The 17,358-nt window shown below is 42.2% G+C and overlaps 3 protein-coding genes across 3 annotated transcripts; all 3 read right to left on the reverse strand.

Annotated features, from left to right (window-relative positions):
* Positions 1-250: 250 nt before the first annotated feature.
* srsf1a (serine and arginine rich splicing factor 1a) lies at positions 251-4,224 on the reverse strand. The gene is made up of 4 exons (XM_083637574.1): positions 3,789-4,224; positions 2,981-3,168; positions 1,919-2,091; positions 251-1,743 (listed from the first exon to the last, which is right to left on the reverse strand). Exons 1-4 carry the CDS (start codon positions 3,977-3,979, stop codon positions 1,540-1,542), a joined length of 756 nt encoding a protein of 251 aa, XP_083493700.1. The 5' UTR covers positions 3,980-4,224; the 3' UTR covers positions 251-1,539.
* A 2,632-nt stretch (positions 4,225-6,856) lies between these two features.
* Positions 6,857-9,624, reverse strand: aldoca (aldolase C, fructose-bisphosphate, a; the record flags this gene model as incomplete). Its single annotated transcript, XM_083637872.1, has 8 exons — positions 6,857-6,946; positions 7,079-7,278; positions 7,924-8,098; positions 8,349-8,432; positions 8,533-8,693; positions 8,799-8,853; positions 9,096-9,303; positions 9,509-9,624. 8 exons carry the CDS (start codon positions 9,622-9,624, stop codon positions 6,857-6,859), a joined length of 1,089 nt encoding a protein of 362 aa, XP_083493998.1.
* A 1,600-nt stretch (positions 9,625-11,224) lies between these two features.
* Positions 11,225-16,871, reverse strand: LOC310776514 (ribosomal protein S6 kinase-related protein-like; the record flags this gene model as incomplete). Its single annotated transcript, XM_083636696.1, has 12 exons — positions 11,225-11,229; positions 13,371-13,656; positions 13,797-13,907; positions 14,027-14,115; positions 14,320-14,409; positions 14,915-14,942; positions 15,036-15,076; positions 15,249-15,356; positions 16,006-16,075; positions 16,290-16,358; positions 16,474-16,557; positions 16,716-16,871. 12 exons carry the CDS (start codon positions 16,869-16,871, stop codon positions 11,225-11,227), a joined length of 1,137 nt encoding a protein of 378 aa, XP_083492822.1.
* Between the last annotated feature and the right edge of the window lie 487 nt (positions 16,872-17,358).

Raw genomic sequence — 17,358 nt, forward strand, 5'->3', positions numbered from 1 at the left:
TAACCCTAAAAACTATCATGCATACCTTGACAATCACTCCAATACTGTTTTAGGCAACATGTTGGTCTACAAGACATTAGGGAGTGGCTGGTACAATGGGGAAATATCTGGTGGCTTATCAAAACTTAAAATGGTTCTTCAGAGGCACATAAACAATCTTAAGATTACCATATTTCAAACAAACAAAACAAACTAAAAATTTACTTTTCAAGTGTTTTTATTGAAAATGCTAAGAGAGAAGTAAGATTAAGCAGAAAAAATATACAAACTACTCCCAAATGAAACCCCCAACCTCCCCAATTTAATTCCCTCATACCAGGCATCTACGATTCCATCCTTTGATCCAACTTCCTGGTCCTCTGTTTCGTTTTCTTATCCATATCATTCAAAAAATTAAGATAGATGGGCTATTGAAAAAGTTGCTCTGGGACTCCATAATTAGTTCTGAATCAACTCATTTGATTCCTGGAAAACGGATCCCGTTCCAAGCATCCATCCTTGCCTATCCCTTCCCTATCGATCCACTCATCCAGCTCCAAGGATTGGGATCCACTGAGCCACTCCTCCAATCAAAACCTTGAAATACCAGGAAGAAAATCAGAGGCAAACCGTTAGAATAATGTCAGATTTGGGCCTAATCCAATTTTTCATGTTGAGCACTCATGACAAAGATACTGGACAAGAAAAATGCCAATGAGCACGATAAACTTGTCATTTCCTTTAGTCAAACATTAACTGTTTTTTTACTCTGACGCCTCCCCACGCAAACAGTAATTCAGATTTTGCACGTGACAGTTAAGATGTTACACAACTACACTGATGTCACAATATTGATTTAGGACTGCTCATTCTGGCACAAGACCAGAGTAGCATATAAAAACAAAAAAAATACATGAAGTACAGCACATAGCTTTGTTAAATCATGACATGCAATTAAATGGCAACCAATCAAAACATTGATTTATGGAATATGAAGCATACCATAGCCTTTCGACCTGACTCCTCCTCAATTAGATGTCCTATCCTGACCATACAAATGAAATGTGCTCCACAATGGTTTTATTCCAAATCATTCTTTAATCCTTATCTTCAGATGTCTAAAGGAAGACACAAGGGTAAAATACAGTTAAGCATGATTGGGCCCTCCATCCCAACCTCCCACCCCAGCCATCCCATGAGAAAAACAACCAAACAAAAAACTCAATTTTGATCACTTGCAAAAACATTGAGTGTAACGTATTACAACCCAACCTTTTTGAAGTTCAGCACAGCACCATTTCGAACGTTGAAAATTGAGAAGACAGTCAAAGAAAATAAAATAAAAATAAAAGGGGGGGCAAGACAAAGGACAAAGCAGCTGGAAAGGGTAGGAAAGGTGAAAGGGGAAACACCTACATACCAAGATCATCCACAAAGACATCGGGACATGAAATGCAAAAAATTAAAATCAAGAGTTGACATCTGGAAAAACTCAGGGGTAAAAACATGAGGGTATACAGGGGCCTCATCAAAAGGGCAAAACAGTGGTGGTAGAAAGACTTAGGAACGGGAGCGAGAGCGGCTATGACGAGGCGAGTAGCGGGGCGATGCTCGGCTGCCACGGGTGCGGGAATTGCTGCGGCTGCGGCTGGCGGCGCTGCGACTTCGGCTCCTGCTCCGGCTGCCACGGCTACGGGAACGTGATCTTCCATAACTCGGACTGCGGGGACCATCTACTTTCACACGAATGTATGCAGTCTCTCCCTGGCAGACACAAGAGAACTTGACATTGAAAAGACAACACTCCTTTCCCTGGATTAGTGAAAACACCAGAGTTGGAAGGTGAGGGCCAGGAATGCTGCAAACAGTCAAGTACTCACCTTGAAAACAGGAAAAGAGAAACACTATCCATGTGAATGAATCAAATCAGTACACATACCTCATGTGAGCGGAATTTGGTGTTGTCCAGCTTTCGAACGGCATAGGTCATGTCTTCTTTGCGCACAAATTCTACAACTCCGGTTCCATCCCTGAAAACATCGGCGTAACACACATCGCCAGCTTCACGCATATGGTCCTTCAGGTCCTGCCAGCTGCCACTTTGGGGGAGCCCTTAAAAAAAAACAACAACAACTGATGCACAGTTCACTTAACTGAGGCAAAATGTTTCAATAGTTAGCGCTGCACAAGTTAAGTTTCCATAACTGCAAAAATTTAGCAAAAAATATGGTCAAATCTCACTTGAATATTTCCATCATTTATGTGGGTGGTGAATCCGCAAAAAAGTGTAACAAATAAGAATCCAAGACAGCACTCCAATTCATTTAGATTTATTACCACCGACCAAAGAATTTATCGTAATTTTATTTAATCTCATCCCCTTTTTTTCTGCACGTTTTTAGTGGGGGGGGTTCCTATCTGGAAGAAACCCCAGCACGGGGAAAACATGCAAACTTCGCACAGAAAGGCCCTTTTGACGAGCCCACCTGGGCAGTAGGCACTGAGGACATGATGGGGGACACGCCCTCAGCATCCCAGGCGGGAATCAAACCCAAGGCCTTGCTGTGAGGCGACAGTGTTACCACTGTGCCGTTCATCTAATCTTAGTGGGAAGGCCTGCTGCAGTTAATCAATCAGGGAGATGATTTAGTTAATGGTTAAAATTAAGGGAGTAACTTAATCATTTGTAGAAAAACCAGTATTTTCATTTTAGCCATGAATGCCCACACATCTGCCCAAAGTGTGTGATGCTTGATACTAATAATAGCCCAAAACTACAGCTTCTCAGGATGCACAATAAGGCTTTTAAGTCCCCTATTTGACCCATTTCATTGTCAGTGGAAAGCATACATAAATGAATGAATCTCAAGGTGGACTTCTTCCGGGGCAAGTCAGTAGAGAAAATATCTTCAAACTATGCTTCCGTGTCAACAGTAAAACATCATCATATCAGTAATACAACTTCTCAGATAGGGGTCTTGTTGTATGGGAGCCTGCTTACCCGAGACAATGACCCTGTACTCGGAGCGTCTGGATGGAGGCCCATATCTTCCCCTTGGAGCTCCACCGATCCCACCCCCGCCGAAACCGCCTCTGCCTCCACCCCTGCCGCTCCGGGGAAACTCCACACGCAGTCTGTAGCCGTCGTAGTCATATCCATCACGTCCATAAACGGCATCATCTGCGTCCCTGATGATACAGATTGCATTTCACGGTTAACACATGGACATAGTAAATTGCTACGTACCGAGGCTTAAAATACATCTTCAGAAGAGATGCCCATATGAACAAAACACGTGAAATGGGCTGCACACTTTGTGGACAGGGTCAGCCATGTTAGCAGCTAGCGTTAGCCGGTTAATGTTTGCTAATCCCTCTTGCACACATGCATGCACCCACCCATATACCGGTAGACACAATTGAAGTTTTCTTGTCTGCAGTTTCAATCTGAGTAACATTACAATTTACTGTGCAAAAGCTTTTAAATTATTGCAAATGCCGACGCCAAATGCTACATTGTCCTACCATCTATGAACATCCACCGATATCTGCAAGTCAATAACAAAGCGGCTTTCCACGTTGCATAGAAATAAAGGTGCAAACGAAAACCTGAACATGCATTTTCAATGCACAACTGAATATTAGTCAACGGTCAAAGAGCAGACACCACGTTTTTGTTAGAGATGAGAATGAGGGGTGCGGGTTCCAGGGGATAGTCTGAGCCCGCCAGTAATGTGAACACATGAGTTACCCACACAATATGGCTATCTCCGGCCTAAGCACACGTTTATCTAGCGTTAGCTCATTACCTTGGGTCTTCAAATTCAATGAAGGCGAAAGGAGGTCCCCCTCTCCGGTTTTTCAGATCGATATCTCGAATTGCTCCATATTTGTAGAATACATCTTCCACGTCTTTGGTGCGAATATCGGGAGGGAGATTTCCCACATAAATTCGACAATCATTGTTCCCTGCAGGGCCACGCACAACACCCCCCGACATACTAGCTAGACGGCTAGCTGGCTACAAGCTAACTTAAGCTAACGTTTGTTGTTTGACTAGGCGACTTAGCAATATTCTAGACCGGTTTTAACGCAAGACGTTTACCAAACAGCTCGCAATAAGGGAATGGAAACGCGAAAAATAATAACACCGAAATCCGTTTGTTAGTCCAAGCATGCAGGATATTAACACTGAGTAGACGGTAACCGCGAGGCTGCTCTGCACTCGCGTTTTCTTCAGGAACGGCGCCGCGGAACCGCGCTTCTTTAGCAAGGCATTCATGTATGCCGGAAACGTGCACACTTGGAGGCTCGGCTCGAGGATATTCGCCGTATCCGCCAAACAAAGTAGTCCGCTGATTGGTAACGCAAAAAGTAAGTGCAACTATGGCCTCCAGTCGGTGATCATCATAATGGCTAAAAACCGCCAATAGGCTATAAAACGGTCTTAAGAAAATTATTCATTCACTTGTTTGTTGTGTGTGTGTGTGTGTGTGTGTGTGTGTGTGTGTGTGTGTGTGTGTGTGTGTGTGTGTGTGTGTGTGTGCGTGCGTGCGTGCGTGCGTGCGTGTGTGTGTGTGTGTGTGTGCGTGTGTGTGTGTCTGTCACATTGTAATCATGTGACTTTAATCACTTTGATACCTCTCTCTATGATGTATACTCTGAATTTAAATCAGATGTCAGGCTAAAAGTGGGTCAACTTTATTTCACGGATAAAACAAAAAAAGTTGGAAAACTGAGTTGAGTTGAATTTGCCCTCCGCTATCCCTGCTAAACTGTCATCTCCAGTTAAATGGGTTCTGAAACATTGTAGCCTACTGTAATCTAATATATATTTTATATGATCAGTATTCTTGTTTCTTACTGGGTTAAATAATAGGCTAATACTCAGGAGTGATGTGATTATATTTTAGAATCTATAGATAACAAGTAATCACCTCCAAACCACAAACAGACCACTGAGTTATTTAATGAGAAACCAAAAGTTAGGGACACAGAAAAGTACAGTTGCTGTGTGTAAAATGCCCCATTTAACTAAAGGCTACATGCAGGTACATAATATTTTCATAGCCTGTGTAAGAGCATAGAGTGTAATACAGCAGGGACGACGGAACTTGGGTGTCTGTAAAAAAGGAGTTTGGATACATTGTATACACATTTGAAACTGATATAGGAATTATAATAAAAAAAAGTCTGATAACTACCACCTATAGTGCAATCTTTGTACATGTCAGAGTCACTTCAATATAGAAGTAATACTGGATTTAGCTATTGAGTCTAACAAAATTCATAAGGACGAAGTAGAACAAACATCATCCCAAAAGTGTCCTCAGATATTTTAAATAATAATCTGAGAGTTGATTCCTGTAGCGATTTGATTTGTTATCAACATCATGTAGCCTTATGATGTTGTATTATTATAATAATGGATGTTCATAATGTATTAAAATGTAAAGCTCCTGAACAGCCTTCCTTTCTCGTGTCATCAAGACGTGACTGTTTCAAAATCACTACTCAAAGTTGGATTTTTTTTATCCCATTTTTATCCCCCTTAGTGCTAATTTACTTTTATTTATCCTGGTTGCTACTCCACCCTCTGCCGATCTGGGGAGAGCCGAAACTGGCTCCATGCTTCCTCCGAGACATGGGCAGTTAGCCAGCCGCTTCTTTTCACCTGACAGGGGAAGCTTCACTGGTAGGACATAGCACGTGGGAGGTTCACGCTATTCCAACCAGTTCCCCTCCCTCCGAACAGGCACCCTTAACGACCAGAGGAGGAACCACATTAGCAACCAGGATATTGCATGTTTTTGGTGAAGGGGGTTCCTATATGAAGGAAACCCCCGGGAGGCACGGGGAGAACATGCAAACTCCACACAGAAAGGCCCTTTTGACGACCCCACCCGGGCGGTGGGCACTCGAGGACATGCGGACGGGCAGGCATTCCTTCAGCGTTCACAGCGTCCCAGGTGGGAATCGAACCCAGGACCTTCGATCACTACTCAAAGTTAATAATAAAACAAGACTAATGTACTGTATCACCCTCTGAATTCCTTTGGGAGGGCAAAAAAAAATCCACATTTTGCACCTATGTCTCATCGTACCTCTTGGATTGGGTATACTACAAGATAAAATATAGACCTACAATATTGTACAATAATGTAACCGTATATTTGATAATGTTGTAACAGAATACAAAATAACCACATTAGATAATAACTGAACACTCTTTATTGTTTTGATATTTATATAGGAACTACTTTCATCAGATGCACAGCCAATCAGGTAACTGATCAATTCAGCCAGCATGGAGAATCATCTAAGTTATAATAGAATGCAAGCTATGCACACACACAATCACGCACGCATGCACGCACGCACACGCACACGCACACGCACACGCACACGCACACACACACACACACACACTTTACACAACTTGAAGATACCACATAATAGGCAGGGGATTGCATGACTTACTAATATTGCTGTCTTGCAGCCGAAGTTTAACTAATTTACAGCACATGGCAGGGCTGTATTTCCTGAAATTAAATACTAAATGCCAGATTGTATAGAGCTTTGATGACAGTGTCACAAGGGCATGCATCCATATTAACAACACCTTCCATTCAATACATGCATTAAAAAAAACCCAAGGCCATAATCTGATTGTCCTTACATACAGTACGTAACAAGGCAAGAAAACACACTCTCAACTGTTTTCATGCAACACCGTGGAGAGTGTTCACCACTGCCAGCTAAATATTTAGAAATAACCTACATATCTATGCTACAATTCTTGTGTAATGCGTCATGCTGTGGTAAAGGCAGAAGATGATGCTATGTTGTTTAGCTGAAACGTGGGCGTCACATACAGTCAGTATGCATGACTGGAACCGTAGATGCGCTGGCCACCCTCGCCATTATCACCACCAGTATACTTCCCCAGACAGGCCAGGCTATTCACCTATAGGCAGAATAGAGGATGTGTAAGCAAACAAACAAAATGCAATACAGTAAACAAACAGTGGTGGGCGCTGATTCAATTCATGCTTGTTAAGTAAAAGATCCCATTATGTGATTCATCCACAGAACGTGCCTCTGCTCTCTTGATAAACTGCTCAGTGGCGGCATTCTCGTTCTCTTTGTGTCCTCGCCAGGTCCTGAGCGCGGAGGCCTGCAGGGCTCGGCCGTAGGAGAAGGTCAGCACCCAGGGTTTGACCAGAGGGCAGTTATTGATGGCATTCAGGTGGACAGAGGCCTCCTCTTCGGTCTGACCACCCGACAGAAACGCCACTCCTGCAGGAAACAGGGAACATTATTTCCTCTTATTCTGATTATGTTATCTCGTGGATTTCTGTGTTCAATTTTCCCCTAGACCTGAGAGCCCTAGCCCGGTAAAAATACTGATCACGTGACCTAGACCTGAGAGCCCTAGCCCGGTAAAAATACTGATCACATGACCTCACATTCTGTTTAATTCTGTCGATCAGTCTGGCCTCCAGCCCGTCCACAGTGATATCAGTGGGCGGGAGTAGGCTACTTGGTTTGACAGACAACTCTTCAGCCAATCAGCATCGCCAAATCCAATCAAAACCCACTTGGAAGAACAGCAAAAACGTCTTTGCTGGTGCATCCTCTTGTGCTTGTTTAATTGTTGTTATTGAGTCTATTTCTGCAATAACTGACCTTATGGCTGTGTTTACTAACGTTAACATTACCGGTCGTTGCTTCAGGAGCCGCCATACTGTTTTGCCAGCGGCGTCCCTGATTGGCTGGATACGTTGTCAACTACAAGGCAGGTCCCTGATTGGCCGGTGCACTTTGTAATTTCTGGAAATCACTGGGGCCGGGCTGGAGGGCAGACTGATCTGCAAAAGGAAACATGTCAGTTCATGTAATCAGGATGGTTTAGCAGGCTATGATGAGGACCATGCAATTTACCTGTAACTGCTGGAGGAACAGTGCGGCGCAAGGCAGTGACAGTTGCCATGGCAACCTCCTCTGGGCTGAACTTGTTGGGGCAGCTGTGTCCAGGAGTGACCATGCTGGGCTTGAGCAGAGTGCCTTCCAGGTACACATGGTGGTCTGACATGGCCTTGTACACTGCAGCCAGGACCTGCAATACACGTGATTTTTTTGTATTTATTTTTCTACCAAAGATGTCAGACGGCGGCAGAATTTTCCTCCTATCAAATTCTCTCTCTCTGTGTCCATCTTTTTTTGTCTGCCTGTTTCTCTCTTCCTCATTCTCTCTATATCTGTCTCTGGGATTCTTTGAAAAATGCCAGTGTAGTGATTAACCTATCTCCATGAGACGTGGGCAGTAATGTGTCACACACGACATATCGAAGGAAAAAGCCACCCACCTTCTCAGTGACGTACTGGCAACGTTTCAGATCATGATCTCCATCAGGTAAAATCTCTGGCTCGATGATAGGAACTATGCCATGCTGTACGGCAGAGGAAGGAAACATCAACAGGATGAAGTTAATGTGTCACATTGCACAGATTTTACACGTGTTTTTATCCAATATTATAATGAGTCTTAACCTGCTGGCAGATACTGGAGTAACGGGCCAGAACATTTGCATTGTCTGTAATGGCCAGTTTAGATGGGTTGTTGTCACTGATCTTGAGCACGCAGCGCCACTTTGCAAAGTTGGCTCCGTCCTTTTTATACTGCGCACAGCGCTCCGACAGACCATCCAGACCTATGGAGCAGGATAAAAAAAGATTCATGAAGCATCTTGCAGTGTGTTTTCCTATGGGAGACATCATCAGATAACTGAGGAAAACCAAAGTGGTTTTTGCCCCACCCTGTGTGGTGCTTTCTCCACAAGTCCCTGGCAGAGGGACAACTCCCTTGTCGACCTGAGGAATAAGGGATAGAGTAATGACAAGCCAACCAAGGCTAAGTTCTCACATACTACTGTTCAATCAGTGGTTTGTTAGGCATTTAATACCGATAACATATTCATCAGGAAAAAAGTTAATCTATCCCCTAACATTTTTCTTGCCTAGCACTCTAACTGAGGGGTCATTGCTCTTTTTTATTATAAGGGTTAACACAATGCAGTGTTCCACATGTGTAAATTGGCACTAAACTGCCACACCTTGATGCCGACGAGGATGCCCCTGTCCTTGATCATCTTGACGAAGGGTACGCCGTTATCCGAGTGCTGGTACAGCGTCTCGTGGAAGAAGATGACCCCTCCAATACAGCTGTTGATGCGATCGTCTGCGCTGAAGAGAATCTGCCGGTACTGCCTGCGGTTCTCCTCAGTGTTCTCCACTCCAACCTGGGCCAGCCGCTTAGCCATGCTGCCTGGTACAGTGCGACACAGACCCAAGATGTTCAGATCAGTACTTTGAACTGTCTGAACTGCTCTTTGTCAGTGCCACAAAGCACGTTATTATTTTCATGCACATTGATTATGATTTTTCAATGCAGAAGTTACATGATATATGCCCCCCACAATGAAAATATGTCATTAGTATAGGCTAAAGAGTATGTAGAGCCCTTTACAGACCAACAGACTCGTCTGCAGCCAGGATGCCCCTGCCTGGGGAAACAATGCGTAGAGTGGTGTCATGCAGGTCCTTCTTCTGTGTTGCAGACAGCGTTGGGAACTGGTGCGTCATCTTGAGAGACTGTCTTAGAAACAAAGCTTTTTACCTCTCATCAAGTCAATTCTAATCAAATAAAAAATAAAAGCATGTCTCAATTTCAACTTCAATCAACTTTATAATGTCCCAAAGGGCAAATTTGTCTTGCAGCCAGGTAAAAACATGGAACACAAAAAGAGACATAGGCACACAGACTCAGGCACAAATACATGATAAAATACATTAATATATAAAGTGACAAACAGAAACCTGGAGTAGGCTACTGTATGTGTGGTCAACACTAAAACCATCATCATCATCATCTCCCACTCTCTCTCAAATTAACTCGAGTTAGTTCAGGGTGTAACGGCGATAGTGGCAATGGAGTGGTCCTTAATGCTTATTGTCAACTGGGATTACATTGAGTGCTGACACTGCTGAACTATTTGCTTCTATAGATGCAGTCCCAAAAACATGCATGGGGCCAGCCAGTTATATTGGCCCCATGCAACAACAAAAAAACATGATTTGAAAATGAACTAGGAAAGACGGATTACTTTTACTGTGAGACTGCAGGTCGTACAGATGAAACCACTCATAATTAACCAAACATCCTAATAGTGAAACTTCAGCACAACTAAAAGTGACCAAACTTTCCCATAAATTAAGCAAACTTTTTATGAAAGGTGACTTTATGTAAATGATAAAGAATAAACTTAATGCAGGCTTTTCTTTTTACTTTTTACTTTTTACTACTTTTCAAAAGTCAATTCAGTTTATTTGCCTAATATTTGTGGAAAATCCTCCTAATTGTCCTAATCGTTCCCATTGCAATTCTGTTCACAGCAATTTGCTAAAATCTTAAGTAACTTCAGAGAATAAATTGCAGATATTGATGACAAACTGCACAGCTTGATGCAATGATATAGATTTACCCACCTATGCCAGTGATAGTCTTACATTGTTAAAAACAGTTCCAGCGAGCCTACACAAAGAAATGAGCAGTAAGAATCTTACCAGACAGAAAGTGAAATCAATGTCTTGTCCACTGATGTGATGAACATTGATGGAGGCTGTGTCGGTCCTAGTTTGTATCCAGCCCAAATGTCATACCTCATCATGAGCAACACCTCTAGGCGGGGCTTATAATGCCACAGTAATGTAGGCCTGCCTATAGGTGATTAAATCATGCGTCACCTTTGTCCTATATAAATTAGGAAAATTGTATATAAAAAGAAAATATTTGTCATTCAGCTGCTTGTTTTTCATGGTGATATTGCCACTTTCACATTTCCTCAGTCATTTACAATTAAACTCCAGAACAAGCGTGTGTGTGCCTTTAAAGTGACAGTGTAGACGAAAGTGTCTGATTGGATGGCCATATCCACTAACGTTTTTTTTTTTCAACTGTCATGAGTTTTACATAGTGTTTTTCACAATGTCTGGTGGCCTATTTTGGGTCCCACTCCTCTGGCTTTTTGTAAATTAATAATTAATTATGTATTCTATTATAACCCCATACACCTAAAGTAACCTCATTTAAGCTAAACCATACCCCCTAGTAGCATGCTATTTTTATTTTAATTAGTTGGAATGTGCTGCGGGCAAAGTTTTAATTCTCCTGATAATTTGCTCTTCACCCTGAAATCCACAGGGGTATTTTAGTCTCAGAGCAATTCGTGTACGCAGTGGCTTTTTTGTGTGGCTTTAAACTGTAAAGATTGTGAAGGGAGGTGTCAGAAATAGAAATAATTTCCAGGTTTAAGTCAATGTAAATGAACATGGGAATATAGCCCAAATTAGCCTAGAATGAGGTCAGTTAAGACTTTTCCAATTTGAACAAGACTTAACTTTATGCCATGCATACCATTAGGCCCCATTTAAAAAAAAGGTTTTGTTGAAAGCATACAAGAACATAAGAAGCTCACATATCCAACAGATTCTAGTTATACAATCTATATAATGTAATGTAGTGAAAAATGTACTATTTATTTGCATAGGATTCATACACAGAAATTAAGTGTTGCTTTTCTTGGATCCAAAGGAACTCATTTTTTGATCTTCTGTACCTCTACAATAAGCCATGCCCAAGAAGGTGCATGTGCTGTGTTGTGGAATGTTATTTGGCAAGACTCAATGGGATAACTCACCATGATTTCAGGAGACTCCTCTCCTCACTATTGTGGGTCAGTGTGCCTCAGAAAGTATATATGGGTCACTCACTGGACTGCCTGCCACTGGAGCCACATCAGAGACATGCTGGACCTGTCGAAGACAAGGGCCTGGAAGGGAATTCAATGTCAGGAGGCAGCAGGAGGAGTCTGTGCACGCCATTCAGGAGATGCAGTCTGAATTAGGGAGATGACTTAAGTACACCAATTATACGTGGCCGACTCCCCTGGGCCTGTCGCTTTTTTCTGTTATCGAATTAAAAACCTGATGCCTTATCTGGTCCTCAATTTTCTGTCCTATTAAGGCTGTCCTCAATGAGTTTGTGAGCGCTCCTCCAAATAGGTCAACCCAAGGCTGAAAGTATTCAGGTATAGCACTCATATCATGCTAACTGATTTGCTGCTTGGTAGATGTTTTTATAACTTACAGCTAAATATTGGACATCAATCACATGTTGTCCCAGCAGGAATCAAACCCCAAACACTGATATTTGTCTGATACTGTAATCTTCATGCTGCAGAGCCACTTCAAATTGATTGCCAAGACAACGAATAATTCTGAACAATATGGCGTCGGTTCCACATGTACATCCTATGCATGTTCAATTTATGTCTATTGCCTGTAGTCATGATGGATAAAACAAGATCAATGGTGAGCAGGATTGCTCTTTTAACCTGAAGAAACAGTAGGCTGTGATGCAATTCTTTCATTACTTTATTTTTCTCCTACTTATTATATGTATTATAATAGGTAAATCCATAGTGTGTGAAGCTTTCTTGAACTTGGAGTAATTGAACAGTTATCAAATAAACTACTCAACATAATTACAATTTATAGACTTTGATTTTCTATATTGTGCTAACTGTATATTATTTAAAAGTATATTTATATATTCCAAACTTGTAGGTTGAACCTCTGGGTAAGATTTATTTTGCTAAATCTGTAATGGAGGAACACATGGAAAAAGTGGATTTTCACTGCATCAGGTGATTTCATCATGGTAAAGATGACTAAGATTATATACTTAACTTAACCTTAAGTATACTGTATATAACAATTGTTTGAAATAAATACATATTTATTTTGCTGTAGTAGCATAACATATATTTTTTTACAGTCAGGTCAGATCAGATGTATTTTGACTATGCACAATTAAATTTGCGCTTATGCATGCTAGAATGCAATGACTTCAGTTATTGTGGTTAACCAAGCTAATATCCACACAACTAATACAGGAACATTTATGAGTGGGATATATGCTTAGAAACCGCTCAAATAAACTGGGGTATACTGTTATATTACTGTGTGCAATGCATCTTAAAGATTCAAATGTAATTTCCTTATAAAATCAAGGTCATCAAAATATTAATATAAATCGAATGCCCCATATATAAATAGATATTGATTAAAAATCTTAAAGCCATTCTTGCATGCAGACAGCACGTTTGACCAGAACCAGCAGGCTGCAGGAGTACTGTGTTTGTGTGTGGAGGGGGTGGCATCTTTCATAATATAGACAAATTAACAGTAAACAAAGACAATCCAGGGGGCGACACATTCATATTTCTACAGTCTGTTTTTCTGTATTTAGTCACAGGAATAGACCCTACAAGTCTGGGCTACAGCTTGGTTCAGGTCGATGTTGGCCAAGGTAGGAGACAATTCGGTGGGGGTTGTGGGGGAATGAAGGACTTTATCACAGTCAAAGTCGTGGAAGTCCAGCGAAAGCCCCCTCATTGCTTTGGCTGACCAGTCTGGATGCTTCTTGAGTTCGAGGATGAATTCAACAGGCGTCTTTTGGAGAATCTGAGAGTCAAAGGAAGTACCACGAAAGAACGTCTGCTGTTTGAAACTCTCCAGGTTCCGAAGGCGGTTTGCTGGATTCTTGCACAGGAGCTTAAGTCGAGAGAGAGAGAGAGAGAGAGAGAGAGAGAGAGAGAGAGAGAGAGAGAGCGAGAGAGGATGAGAATCAGAAAGAAAGAAAGACAGACTTCATTGAGGAGGATCACTGTCTATAATCCTATACAGATACTGACCTCAGTGAGCAGTAAGGCCAGTGCAGGGCTGAAGGTGTTAGGCATGACATAAGGGAACTGTCTGACTTTCCTCAACATGGCACAGTGGTCCGGTTCCGGAGGTACTGGGAACTAAGGGTACAACGAAATGCTCAGCTCAGGCAGGTGTACACAAACCTCAGTGACCAATAAGTGACACAGTACCACATCTAGAGCTAATTCATATGTAAAGTAACATTAGGGGACCTGACCTTTCCAGTCACCAATGAGAACAACATGATGCCAAGTGACCACCAATCAGCCGCATGGTTGTATGGCCCCCCATTTAGGACCTCAGGAGCTGTCCAGACAAAACGGGCACCAAATGATAACTTCCTGAGGCACATGACTTCACTGATAGAATGTATACCACTCTAAATGCAAAGCAAGCCAAAACGGCAAACCAGCTTGCAAACAGCAATCAACAATTTTGATAAATTTTCTGCAAAGTTTCATACACACTTTTCATTTCCCATTTGATTTACCAGAATCTGAAACATCTCACCCATGTATTGGATAGTCCCACATATTGTAAAGGATCTTCCTCCCCTTCTCAGGCGACGAGACAGTCCAAAATCAGCCAAATGAAGGTGCCCTGCATCAGAGCACAACATGATATTGCTGCACAAGTTTAAATTCATCTATCAATCTATCTATCAGATCATCAGTGATGTCATAAATTCCATTGATGACATCATCACTGATGACGACATCACTGATGTCATCATCACTGATGATGTCATCAGTGGAATTTAGTCTGAGGCTCATGAGAGACTGAGGAGGCTCACGAGAGGGACTGAGGGAGAGGGGGAGAGGGGTGAGAGACTGAGACATTGTGCGCGTGCCAATAGGGCAGGCAAGGCCACACAGCAGCCGAGCAGCAGGCAAGACCACGCAGCGGGCGAGCTGCGAATGCGAGCTGAGGGCCAGCTCGGCGAGCTGCAGTGTGGCCTCGCCCAGGAATCGAGCGCGCGAGATGCCTAGTGTAGTTTAAAATACAATTTCCAAAATACAGTGCATGTTTGACAGGCCATTTACAGAGGCAGCTATCTGATCATTTTTACTGGAGAGCAGTAGAAAATATACACAAGCATTATTACCCTGGTCACTCAGCAGGACGTTCTCCATCTGAAAAATCACCAAAAAACATTCCCTAACTCATAAATTCAAATGTTATTTTGGGAAATACAGTTCATGACATAATATGAACGATCTTCATACCTTTATATCCCTATGCATGATCCCCAAGTCATGCAGGAATCCTAGAATATACAGAAAACAAGAGGTAAACTTTATTGAAGTTTGACCAAAAAATATTTCACAATGTCAAATTAAAGAGGACAATATTAAAATCCAATGTTAAGATTCTCAAAACTATAGCATGACTTCTGCATCCATACAAGTCAATGTGGTGAACATCTGGGGAAAACTGACCCAGTGCGCTGCCAAGCTCTGCAGCAAACACCCGAACTTCATCTTCTCCAAACTGTCCTTTCAGTAACCAGTGAGTGTACAAGTCTCCTGTGCCACAGTAGTCACACACTATGGAGGAAGAGATACAGAGGCCCTGTGATCATGTCTTTCAAACTGGGTTACATACTGTATACAGTAACAGCATACACTGGATTAATGGTTAATACTGGCCTTTTTGCTAAATTTTCTAAAATAAAACATCAGAAATGAGGGAGCAAAGAAAAGGACAAAATATAAAAATCTATTTGCCCATCACACTGCCGGCTGTGTGGGAAGAGGTGGTAAATTGTGTCACAGTAAGTAATAAAGATAAGGCAAAAACACATGCTTCTGTCCCATTATTGTCTTATTAACAACAGATACACACAAACTCATGATCATAGCTCTTCAAATACATTTCAGGGTTGATTTAAACTGAAACACAAAATATAGGAGCAGGGAAAACAGTAGCCTCCGCCACGATACACTGAGGATGTGAGCTTTACCGTGCAATCTCACTAGATGGCAGTGCATGTCTTCAATATCCAGCAGTGAGATAAGTAGTCAAACTTGGGGATACAGCAACTTGACTGTAGGGAAATTACCATTGGATGTACCATAGGTTCTTATGGGACCAGGAGGGGTAAAACTATACTACAAAACACAAAAGGTTAAAACACAAAAGGTTAGGGTAGTAGAAGGGAAAAGCGTCTAATTGTGGCTTCATTCATAAACTCACTAATGAAGAGATGGCGCTGTGTCTGCCAGCAGTCCTGCAGATTGTGGATAAATGGGTGTTTGAGCTGCCGCTGCAATGCAACAGTCAACACACAGAGTGAGAGTGAATATATCAGTGAGAGATGGATAGGGAGCGTCCTATACTGTAAATGCCACCACATACAACAGTCTGAGGACTTGCCTATGGAAAGAGATTGGTGTTAGGGTCTTGCTGTAGGCTAGTTGTTGAAAATGTGTCGATAACCCTATAAAGTATACAAATCAGAGAGATATGCTGTGATATACCTGAATGATGACTTCCTCCTTTGACTGAGCCAGCCCTCCATGCTTCAAGATCTCAGATTTTGGTAGGATCTACAGTATGTGACAATGGGGAAACTGTTATAAATGTGTATGTTCAAATGTAATGGTGTTGTCATACTGGTTGTTACTGCTGAACTGATTTGTAAGAGAGACTTGGGAGATTCACCTTAACAGCATAAGTCTTCTCTTCCAACTTGTCCTTCACTTTCAAGATCGGTCCGAATGACCCTTTGGCTATAATTCCTAGGATCTGTGAGCACAGAAGTATATTTATCTATCTGTCAAAGTTTACATGTCAACCGTTTTGTCTCTAGTTTAACTCATGATGAAGTGTGAATTGCAACATCTGCTTGTAAGTTTTCACTGGTCAATCTGAAGTTGTGGTCCACACTGTGGACTCCACAGTACCTGGAAATGGTCTTTCCCAGGAAATTTACGGTGTGGGAACTCAGGCAGAAAGACAGCGATGTAACCTGGAAGAGGCTTTTCCACGGCTGACTTCTCAACACTGTCTTCTGGAGGGACCAGCTGCTTTGGAACAGGCAGTTGACCCTCCAGTCCCATGGGACTAGTCAACAGACCAGGGTGTCCCAGATGCCCAAGTCTGTGAGCGATGGAGAGGAATCCATGCCAGCGTCGACCCTCATCAGTCGGTACCTCTCTCTACATTTTGGGGGGAAATGAAATATTAAGGATGATTCGATCAAATTCATCCTCGTCATTCAGATTAATTAAATGGAAAATTGTCTCAAAAATCAACCTGAATTCAATCATGAGTGATTATTGTACATTATGGGGATTTTGGCATTATTGATCGTACATCTTACAGAGGGCGAATTTATCGTACAAATATAATTATCACACCTGGCAACGCTGACTATACTGCTCACGTCCTGTTTGGTGATTGGCTCAGCAGACGGAGATGTATGACATCACTGATGACATACCAGCAGCAGTTATGACATCACAGATGTTTTGATAGATGACATGGGCTGATTGGCTATTGAGGATGGGGTGACATAGGTGTCAGGTGACGTGACGTGGCTGGATC

Source organism: Poromitra crassiceps, assembly GCF_964638095.1.
Source record: "Poromitra crassiceps genome assembly, chromosome: 5".
Lineage (NCBI taxonomy): Eukaryota > Metazoa > Chordata > Actinopteri > Beryciformes > Melamphaidae > Poromitra > Poromitra crassiceps.